Source organism: Anguilla rostrata, chromosome 2 (genome assembly GCF_018555375.3).
Source record: "Anguilla rostrata isolate EN2019 chromosome 2, ASM1855537v3, whole genome shotgun sequence".
Taxonomy (NCBI): domain Eukaryota; kingdom Metazoa; phylum Chordata; class Actinopteri; order Anguilliformes; family Anguillidae; genus Anguilla; species Anguilla rostrata.
In genome coordinates, this window is record NC_057934.1 from 28,380,592 (window position 1) to 28,392,499 (window position 11,908).

Below are 11,908 nucleotides of genomic sequence, written 5' to 3' on the forward strand. Positions count from 1 at the left end.
TGAAAGTAAGTTTTAAATGTTTGCCACACAGTGCTAGTAGATGGGAGTTCAGACATACTTCCTGTCAGAAAACTGAAAGGTATAACTTGTGTAACAGCTAAGTGTTACTGTTGAGTATAAAGTGTAGACAGCTGAATTAGGTCCAAATGGAAAAATGATTAGTAAAGTTTCTAATATAAAATAACTGAAAGAAGAAGTTCAGGATACAATTATGCACTGACTGGTAGTTCTATATCTACATTTAAGGCCAAAAGTTTGCATACACCTAGGCTAAAGTCATTCAAACTCAGTTTTTCACAACTCCACACATTTCATGTTACCATACATTTCCTGTGTTAAGTCAATTAGGGTACCTACTTTATTTCCATAAGAGGTCATTTCAAAATAATAGCTAAGAGACGGATTTATTGTGTACTGTATCAGATTTTCAGTGGGTCAAAAGTTTACATACACTTTGTTAGTATTTGGTGGCATTGCCTTTTAATTGCTTAACTTGCTCGGACACGCTTTTTCAGTTCAGTCCACAAATTTTCTATGGGATTCAGGTCAGGGCTTTGTGATGGCCACTCCAATACTTTCGCTTTGTTGTCTTTAAGCCATTTTCCAGCAGAACACCCCCACAAAATGATGCTGCCACCCCCATGCTTCACAGTTGGGATGGTGTTCTTCGAATTAAAAGCCTCACCCTTTTTCCTCCATAAATAGCGCTAATCATTATGGCCAGTCAGTTCAATTTTTGTTTAATCTGACAACAGAACACTCCTCCAAAAGGCTAGATCTTCATGCTGGTGATCACCTGCAAACTTCATTCTGGCTTTGTTATGCCGGTCTTGGAGTAAGGGCTTCTTCCTTGCGTGACAGCCTTTCAGGCCATGGCAATGTAGGATTTTCTTAATGGTGGATGTAGATACTTTGGTATCTCATGCCTCCAACTCCTTCACCAGTTCCTTTTTTGTTGTCTTGGAGTTCAGTTGAACCTTTCGGACCAAAGTTTGTTTAGCCCTGGGAGTTAATTAGTGCCTCCTTCCTGAATGATGCAGTGTCTGTGTGGTCCCAAGATTTTTATATTTGCATACAATTGTTTGTACAGATGCTCGTGGTACCTTCAGTTGTTTGGAAATTGCTCCTAAGGAGGAACCAGACTTGTGGAGGTCCACAATTTTTTTTCTGAGGTCTTGGCTAATTTGCTTGCATTTTCCCATGGTATCAAGGGCAAAAAGGCAGTGGATCTAAAAGTAGGCCCTTAAATACAGCTACAGGTGCCAACTAACTCCCAATTAACATTATTATGACATAATTAACAATTATGACAATTGGCCAATCAGAAGGTTCTAAAAAGTCATTACATCAATTTCTGGAATCTTCCAGACTGTTTAAAGAGACAGTCTACTTGGTGTATGTAAACTTTTGACCCACTGGAATTCTGATATAGTGAAATAAATCTGCCTCTTGTCAATTGTTTTAAAATTACCTCTGATGTGAACAAAGTAGATGCCCTAATTGACTTGCCAAAAGTAATGTATGCTAACATGAAATGTGCAGAGTTGTGAAAAACTGAGTTTGAATATCTTTAGCCTAGGTGTATGTAAACTTTTGGCCTCAGCTGTATGAAATAATTCAAAGCCTTGTTATATTAAATGTTTTCAGATGAGGCACAGCAGGAGCAAGAGTTTCTCTGACAGCCTTGTCCTAGAAGATGTGGACAAAGGTGGTGTGATTGTCAAGAGCATCAGAGCTGACTCTTCCACTGACATAGGCCTGAAAGAAGGTAAATTGGAAAACAATACTTTTGTCTATAACATACAACAGTTCATCAAATCTAGACTTTCCGAGGTTTTTTCTGCAGCAGTTTTTACAAACTATGCAAAGTAAATATACGTATTCCTATTTAACTGATCAAATTATAATAGACTGAATGTGGCGACATGTGTGGCACTGTCTGTAGGGCAGCTGAATCTCAAGCCACATCAGTCCCCCATGTAGTTTGTGGTTTGATTCTCTGCTATGACACTTTCTGTGCTAATAAAAGCATAAAATGCTGAGTGTCTGCTCTCAAATAAATAAACAAAATTATTGTATATGAGCTATCTCTTCAGTGGCATCTCATTTGTTCTTTCCTATTGCATAGTAAACTTTTTTTTATGAGAAATACTGATTTTTAATGGATACAATTGTTCACTGTAAACTGAGAAAACTATTTTGGTTATCTTGTGATGATGACCATGTCATGTATTTCATCATTGAAAACATTTTTTTCAGGTGATGAAATTATTGGTGCAACCATCCACTTCGACAAACTTAAGAAAGATGAGGTGTTGAGGGTACTGAAACTAATTGAACCTTACGATGAAAACATGAAAGTTCTGACAAAAGAAAGTTTGAAAGCCAGTGTAAGTTCTGGAATATTAAACAACTCCATTGCATCTCCAAAAGAAGTAAGTATAATTTTATTATAAGTAGTGATTACAGAATCAATGTCGAATGGATTTTGTTAAGCAACGTATTTGTTTTCTGTTTCATAGATGCTTGAGGATTCTTACTCCAGACTTTTCCACAGCAAAGTACAGAGATTCCTGAACAGAGAACCATTTGTATGTGATGCGGCAAAAACATCAGATGTTAAAATTGGTGACCTGAACAGCCAGCTTCTTGTCCAAGGGACAAGACTACATTTGGATGGACCAAGCTTTAAGAGTGACATTGCAGGCCCTTCTCAAAATTTGTCCAATATGATTGCGCAAACACCTCAAGTAGATATTGATGCTAAATGGTCAGGCCCAAAGATACAAGACACAAAAGCTCTGGAAGATTCCAGTTTCAGTGTACCAGACTTCAGCAAAAGCTGCCCAATGCCACCTATGGGATTATCTTCAAAACTGAAAGAACCAGATTTGGAGGACAATGTAAAGTGCCTTGAAGTTAATCTCTCAGGTCCTAATTCAGAATCTTCAGACATGGACCTAAATATGAAAATTGACAGTATTAAAGGAGGTGACAATGTCTCTGGTATTGACATTTTAGATGACAGCACACATCGTCCTGAACTTGACCTGAAAGCAACAGATGTTGACCTCAAATCACCCTCTAAGAAATGTACATATCAAACATTACCTAAATTTGGAATGTCTGGGCCAAATGTAAAAGGGCCAGAAATGGACATTGATGGAGATCAGGAAACACCAGGGTTAAATTGCTCATCTCCTAAAATCCTAAAGGAAAACAATACTCCACAGTTTGGTGTGGATTTACCCAAAGCTGATTTAAACAGCCCTAAACTAGATATGAAAACATCAGATCTTGAAATGGGTGCCCCATCAGCAAAATTCACCATGCCAAAATTGAATCTGTCAGGGCCCAAAGTCAGAGGACCAGATTTTGATATTGATGCAGGCCTGAAAACACCTGATCTGAGTCTCAAACCTCATAAAATTAAAGGAGGAATTAAAGCTCCAGACATAGGTTTGAACTTACCCAGAGATGACATCAAAGGCTCTAAATTTCACATGAAAATACCAGACGTTGACCTGAAAACTCCCTCTCGACAATTTAAACTTCCAACATTGCCTAAATTTGGAATCTCTGGACCTAAATTGAAACGTACAGAAGTGGACATTGATACGGATCTGAAAACGCCAGATATGAATTTCTCGGCTCCTAAGATCAAAGGAGAAACGATTGCCCCTGAGTTTGGTGTGGATTTACCCAAAGCTGATTTGAACAGCCCAAAACTAGGTACAAAAACACCACATCTTGACATCAATGCCCCATCAGGGAAATTCGCCATGCCTAAATTTAGTCTGTCAGGGCCCAAAGTGAAAGGACCAGAATTTGGCATTGATACAGGCCTGAAAACACCTGATCTGAATCTCAAAGCTCCTAAGCTTAAAGGAGGAGTTAGAGCTCCTGACATAGGTTTGAATTTACCTAGTGCTGACGTGAAAGGCACTGGACTTAATATGCATGTACCAGATATTGATCTGAAATCACCCTCTCGTCATTTTAAATCTCCAACATTACCAAACTTTGGAATCTCTGGACCTAAATTGAAACATCCAGAAATAGATATTCATGGAGATCTGGAAACACCAGACATGAATCTTTCACCTCCGACAATCAAAGGAGAAATGAATGTCCCTGAGTTGGGTGCGGATCTACCCAATGCTGATTTCAACATTCCTAAGCTAGATATGAAAACACCAGATCTTGCCATTAATGCCCCATCAGGAAAATTTGCCATACCTAAATTTAGTCTGTCAGGGCCCAAAGTGAAAGGACCAGATTTTGGTATTGATGCAGGCCTGAAAACTCCTGACCTGAATCTCAAAGCTCCTAAGATTAAAGGAGGAATTAAAGCTCCTGACATAGGTTTGAATTTACCTAATGCTGACATTAAAGGCACTGGGCTTAATGTGGATGTGCCAAATGTTAATCTGAAGTCTCCCTCTCAAAAATTTAAATTTCCAACATTACCTAAATTCGGAATATCTGGACCTAAATTGAAACATCCAGAAATGGACATTCATGGAGATCTGGAAACACCAGACATGAATCTTTCACCTCGTACAATCAAAGGAGAAATGAATGTCCCTCAGTTGGGTGCGGATCTACCCAATGCTGATTTCAACATTCCTAAGCTAGATATGAAAACACCAGATCTTGCCATTAATGCCCCATCAGGAAAATTTGCCATACCTAAATTTAATCTGTCAGGGCCCAAAGTGAAAGGACCAGATTTTGGTATTGATGCAGGCCTGAAAACTCCTGATCTGAATCTCAAAGCTCCTAAGATTAAGGGAGGAATTAAAGCTCCTGACATAGGTTTGAATTTACCTAATGCTGACATTAAAGGCACTGGGCTTAATGTGGATGTGCCAAATGTTAATCTGAAGTCTCCCTCTCAAAAATTTAAATTTCCAACATTACCTAAATTCGGAATATCTGGACCTAAATTGAAACATCCAGAAATGGACATTCATGGAGATCTGGAAACACCAGACATGAATCTTTCACCTCCTATAATCAAAGGAGAAATGAATGTCCCTCAGTTGGGTGCGGATCTACCCAATGCTGATTTCAACATTCCTAAGCTAGATATGAAAACACCAGATCTTGCCATTAATGCCCCATCAGGAAAATTTGCCATACCTAAATTTAGTCTGTCAGGGCCCAAAGTGAAAGGACCAGATTTTGGTATTGATGCAGGCCTGAAAACTCCTGACCTGAATCTCAAAGCTCCTAAGCTTAAAGGAGGAATTAAAGCTCCTGACATAGGTTTGAATTTACCTAATGCTGACATTAAAGGCACTGGGCTTAATGTGGATGTGCCAAATGTTAATCTGAAGTCTCCCTCTCAAAAATTTAAATTTCCAACATTGCCTAAATTCGGAACCTCTGGACCTAAAGTGAATTGTCCAGAGGTGGACATTGATGGAGATCTAGAAACACCTAATTTCAATCTCTCAGCTCCTAAGATCAAAGGAAAAATAAGTGCTCCTGATTTGGGTGTGGATTTACCCAAAGCTAATTTCAAGAGCCCTAAACTAGATATGAAAACATCAGATCTTGACATTGGTGCCCCATCAGCAAAATTCACCATGCCAAAATTGAATCTGTCAGGGCCCAAAGTCAAAGGACCAGATTTTGATATTGATGCAGGCTTGAAAACACCTGATCTGAATCTCAAAGCTCATAAAATTAAAGGAGGAATTAAAGCTCCAGACGTAGGTTTGAACTTACCCAGTGATGACATCAAAGGCTCTAAATTTCATCTGAAAATACCAGATGTTGACCTGAAAACTCCCTCTCGACAATTTAAATTTCCAACGTTGCCTAAATTTGGAATCTCTGGACCTAAATTGAAACGTACGGAACTTGACATTGATGCAGATCTGAAAACACCAGATTTGAATCTCTCGGCTCCTAAGATCAAAGGAGAAATGAATGCCCCTGAGTTGGCTGTGAATTTACCCAAAGCTGATTTGAACAGCCCAAAACTAGGTACAAAAACACCACATCTTGCCATTAATGGCCCATCAGGGAAATTCACCATGCCTAAATTTAGTCTGTCAGGGCCCAAAGTGAAAGGACCAGAATTTGGCATTGATACAGGAATGAAAACACCTGATCTGAATCTCAAAGCTCCTAAGCTTAAAGGAGGAATTAGAGCTCCTGACATAGGTTTGAATTTACCTAGTGCTGACGTGAAAGGCACTGGACTTAATATGAATGTACCAGATATTGATCTGAAATCACCCTCTCGTCATTTTAAATCTCCAACATTACCAAACTTTGGAATCTCTGGACCAAAAGTGAAACGTCCTGAAATGGACATTCGTGGAGATCTGGAAACACCAGACTTAAATCTTTCAGCTCCCAAGATGAAAGGAAAAATCAGTGCTTCTGAGTTTGGTGCGGATCTACCCAAAGCTGATTTCAACATTCCTAAGCGAGGAATGAAAATGCCAGATCTTGACCTTGATGCCCCATCAGGGAAATTCACCATGCCCAAATTTAGTCCATCAGGGCCCAAAGTGAAAGGGCCAGATTTTGACATTGATACAAGCCTGAAAACACCTGATCTGAGTCTCAAAGCTCCTAAGTTTAAAGGAGGAATTAGAGCTCCTGACATAGGTTTGAATTTACCTAGTGGTGACATGAAAGGCACTGGACTTAATATGGATGTACCTGATTTTGATCTGAAATCACCCTCTCTTCAATTTAAATCTCCAACATTACCAAACTTTGGAATCTCTGGACCTAAAGCAAAACGTCCTGAAATGGATATTCGTAAAGATCTAGAAACACCAGACTTAGATCTTTCAGCTCCTAAGATAAAAGGAAAAATCAATGCTCCTAAGTTTCAAATCAATGCCTCTGAGTTTGGTGCAGATCTACCCAAAGCTGATTTCAACATTCCTAAACTAGGAATGAAAATGCCAGATCTTGACATTGATGCCCCATCAAAGAAATTCACCATGCCCAAATTTAGTCCGTCAGGGCCCAAAGTGAAAGGGCCAGATTTTGGCATTGATACAAGCTTGAAAACACCTGATCCGAATCTCACAGCTCCTAAAATTAAAGGGAGAATCAAAACTCCAGAGGTAGATGTTGATTTACCCAATGGTGACATGAAAGGCTGTGAACCTGACCTCAAATCATCAAATTTTGACTTGAAATCACACATGATTAAAGGTGAAATCAGTTCCCCTGATGTAATTCAAAGTTTACCACAAACGGATATCAGAGAGTCGTTGAATTTGAATACACCACATCTTCATCTTGATGCTCTCTCAGGAAAATTGAATGTGCCAACACAAAAGAGACCTAAATATGGACCCACTGAATTAAATATGAATAGACAACAACTTGATATTGATGCATCCTCAAAAATGAAGAGTGCAATCAATACTTCTGACAAATCTGACAAATCACCCAAAGCTAATCTCAAAGGTCAAGTAGATATCCCCAAACCTAATCTGAAAAATCCCAGTGTTGTTGAGTATGCCAATTTACGAAAAGGGAAAGGATATAACTCGCCTAGTACTAATATCATGTGTACTCCAGATATTGACCTTGAAGTGCCTGGGGGCACATTAAAAAGGTCAAAGGTAAAGTTGCAAAAAACCCTCCTTTAAATGCAAAGGAATGACTTTACACTAAGCATAAACAGAAAGAGCAGCCCCATTTTGACTTTAATAATCCCAAGAGAAATGTAGGATTCCCTAATTTTCTTGTTGATCTAAAATGAACTAGATGTTTTTTTGTGAACTGTGTATGCAAAGATTTTAGTACATGACCAAGTAATCATTAACATGAAGATAGTGAGACTACTAGAAAAATACATAGCGCTAATACCATATTCAGCAACACTCGGATAATGCGTTCTCCCCAAATGTTTTCTTCTCCCGAATTTGACCAATATTATTCGGATTCTGATCTGTTTTCCCATCTCTTTGATACAAGTTGCTCAGAAGTCAGTACCAAGTTTCTCAATTAGAAACACAATGGCAGAGAGACAGCAATTGAGACTTTCCTTTAACACTAGATAGGCCAAAGAGAAGTCATTGCGCTTTGGGGACTTTATAATTAAAATCACTCCCAATGCCATAAATGCGATATCCTCCTCCTTCTATGACTTTCCTAAATATTTAGGCTTTAAATAACTGTGTTTTTAAAATGAGAAAAAATTGACTAAGTAAAGAAATACTGGCCGTCTGTGCCATTTTCTTCACAAACCCCTCCCCACCAGACAATAGAGAACAAGAAGTGCTCTTACCCAGGTGCGAACATGTTGTGAACTCCGGGCCCGCTATTCAACAATTGAATGACCAGTGCTTTCAAAATAATTTCCCAATAAAGCACTATCAAAACAAATTTTGCACATACGATCACAAAAAATTCATTGACTGCAATTGTGATGAATTTGATAAAGCCTTTATGAATACTTGTGGATGCTGTAGTTATAGAAACGATAGGCTTAGAACGCCGTGGAGATAACGCCACAACATTGTTTTGAGTTTTCACTGAAACTGAGACTTTAAATAAACTAAATAGAATATCTACACAACTGCATGAAATATTTGAGATTTTTGTGCGTGCGTTTCCAGGAAACCACCAAAGCTACGCGTTCTCTGTTGAATTGAGGAGGGCGACAGTGCATAGAAAGCACATTTCCAGGAGAAGGGAGGGAGAAGTTTGCTGAATGACCAAAGAAATTACCTAAAATTAAAATTATTATAAATTTAAAAATGTATTTAACTACTTTTCTATTTTGTGTTTTGTCATGCACATTTTAGGGCTTTTCTCAGTGTTCCTGTAATATACATTTTCCCTTAGCCTATATAACAAAACCGGTATAATTTAGAAATATAAACACTGAAATCAGTTTCATGATCTTTATGAAATTCGGTCGCTGCTGGTGCAGAAATCGATGCTATAATGCTTAGTGGTAGTTGGCTACATAATAAAAAAAGTGACCTTTTCAGAGTTAAAACATTACAAAAACAGGTTGTTGGCTAATGACACACCCAGTCATTGTGTGAAGCATTTAGACTGTGTCCTTCAGGTAGGGGTGATGGGGTTCATGCAGTTCATAGTAAGGATGAGGAACTTTTTTTTATTTTTAAAAACATTTACCTATGTTTGAAGCTTGATTTGACTGTCTGTTTACTTAAGTGTTATAAAAGCCTGTTATGGCTATATAACCATAGGTCCATGTTTGTTAAACACAGCTTTAAAAAGCAATTATAGTGATTATAATGGTAATAATTCAATACAGCTTCCGTGTTAAACTCCACCCACTTCTGGTTCACGGCACACCCACTTCTGGTTTTGATCCGAATACAAATACAAATTTTTTTTTGGTTGAACAAATACAGATACAAATACAAAGAGTGGAGTCTCCCTCCATCCCTAATGGCTATGGATAGCTGCTGTTTTATGAGAATTGTACTTTATCTGACCTGTATTTGTATTTGTTCCAGTGACCTTCGGTATGCACTTATTGTGCGTTGCTTTGGATAAAAGCATATGCCAAATAAAATCTAATGTAATGTAACGTAGCAGATATGGCAAGAAAACTGTACATATTGTAATACTGTATACTGTAAAACTGTAAATACGGAATACTGTAAAACCATACAATGAAAAGGAAAAGGGAAAAAAAGAGAATATCTCTGACTACATGTGCCTTTTATTTTATTTGGCAAAACAATAAAATTATGTCTCAGGCTTCAAATATGACTTTAGCCACTAGATGTAACTATGCATGGTCTCAAGACTGCACAAGGGTGTGCACTTTTCATAAAGTAAAAATTTAAGAAATAGTGAATTGTTGGTTATGTAAATAAAATTTGTTTAGCAATGTAAAATAGGGGAGTAAAGGGATAGTGAAAACATAACACAAAAGAGGTTTACCTTCCATAGTCCAAGGACGCAGGCTAGCCTTGTAAATAAAGAAAATCCATTTATATTTGAATAACTTACTGACCTATAGCATGGTTATCACACAGACTGTCACAACAATTTTGTTATGTCTGACCAACATTATGATCTTTGTTCTTGGATGTATTTTCATTTTGTGAATCCTTTTATTATCTTCCCATAGGATTTATCACACATGCTGTGACATCTGATTGCCTACATTTTGTCATTACATCAATGTTTCATGTTTCATGTCATCTCCTCGTCTAAGGTGTGGTTTATTGATGTGAATTATCCATTTGCATGATTTACAAACCAACACAAATGATTTGGATTGCATATAGATTGCACTGCATAGCAATTGTCATTCTGCAATATGTGATAAACTTTGTATTGATTTAGAACCGCCCTTTTCTGTATTTATATGTATGTAACTGCCGTATGTACAATATATTATGTAATTTGCCTCCATGTAATTTAATAGTATATGTATAACATCAACAATTTGACCAATGGTTTTGTTTCCCATCTGGTGATGATGGCCACTGTATATAAACAAGCAATTGCTGCACTGCCAATAAGCACTGAAGAAAGCATGTGACTGAAACATTTTGTGCTCACTTTTTTCTTCACTATGTAATCCAATATATTTTAAAGAGAAAAAAAAATGTGTGTGTATGTTATTGTTTCCACAAATCACTCTTATTCAATTAACAAATTGCTGTAGTTGCACACACCAGTGCTATATACTCATAGTTTAGGTTACAGTAAGACAATCAATATGCTGATACAAGTGTCATTCATTAACTGAACAAAAATAAAAACCAAACAAAATTAACTAAAATGTCAGAGCATGTAAACGATTGTGCTAATTCAGTCATTTAGTCGTCAGCCTGAAATCCAGGAACTAAAGCCGCTTTTCCACCGTAGGGCCGAACCGTTACCAGGGCCACTCTGTGCCGTTCCACGCTGCTCAGTACTCGTGGGAACGGTTACCATTTCTGTTTCCACCGTCGGGCTACTAAAACCAGGACTAGGACGTATCTAGTGAGGACAGTGACGCGGTGGATCAGCGACGGAGTCCCATTGTGAATGTAATATGCGCCAGTTGTTGTCGTCGCTTCCCATACTGTTTTGTTTTTGTTATGTTATGTTTCATTGGCTGACGAAACGGACGAGAATTCTGTGTATTTTGGTCTGTTTTTGATTTTTCTTTTTATCGTATCCTCCACTGACCATCACTGTTGCATGCATTCAAAAACTACTAACTAACGCTTACATTACAGTGTGAAATATCCACATTAGCTATATAATACCACTAACCTATTTATAGACACTCAATCCAAAAATAATGTGTATAACCGAAATATTTTGAGCAGTAATACTTACATAGCAATGATAAAATTTTATCTGTGTTCAGACAGAGACAGTAAATCAGCGAGTTCAATCTGTTTTGCTCCAAAAAACGATGTCAGATAGGTCTATCAGCAAATATACGGCTCAGCTATGCCCAGAAGTCCTCAGTAATAATAGTATTTTCCAAAAAAAAATTGTTAACAACGTTTTGTTAGGTGCAGTGTCTTAATGCGTAAGTGAATGCGATGATAAGAAACTTTTCGGTTACGCTGACATAAAACGCTATTCCAAAAGCAAAATTAGACATGTTATACATCGTTAGAAAGCTTATAGGCCTACTCTCACCTACTGAATAAATGAATTGTCAATCAAGCCAGACTGTACTCAAAATGGTGACAACGCTGTAAACAATACGTGTGGTATTATGCACAGCTATTTTGAATGTACGCAGGCATCACAAATGCGCGAAATATATTTAATAAACGGATTGTCCAAGACAATATATGACCACTCGGTCTCAAAAGGGACATCTCTATGCGTAAAACCAATGGTAAAGTTATGTATTTATTCAATATTTTGTCCCAGATATTGACTATAGAATGACATGGTATCATTTTTTAAAACTTTGTCC

At 37.7% G+C, this 11,908-nt stretch overlaps 1 protein-coding gene across 2 annotated transcripts in view; it reads left to right on the plus strand.

Moving 5' to 3' along the window:
* The window catches only part of LOC135249143 (neuroblast differentiation-associated protein AHNAK-like), a 29,461-nt gene extending 18,959 nt beyond the window's left edge, over window positions 1-10,502 (plus strand). For both annotated transcript variants that reach the window (XM_064324450.1, XM_064324451.1), the window contains 4 exons: window positions 1,648-1,768; window positions 2,260-2,435; window positions 2,523-3,270; window positions 4,240-10,502. In XM_064324450.1, the coding sequence (XP_064180520.1) occupies window positions 1,648-1,768; window positions 2,260-2,435; window positions 2,523-3,270; window positions 4,240-7,634 (4,440 nt within the window). In that variant the 3' untranslated portion in view covers window positions 7,635-10,502. The remainder of the gene's footprint in view (window positions 1-1,647; window positions 1,769-2,259; window positions 2,436-2,522; window positions 3,271-4,239) is intronic.
* Window positions 10,503-11,908: the final 1,406 nt, after the last annotated feature.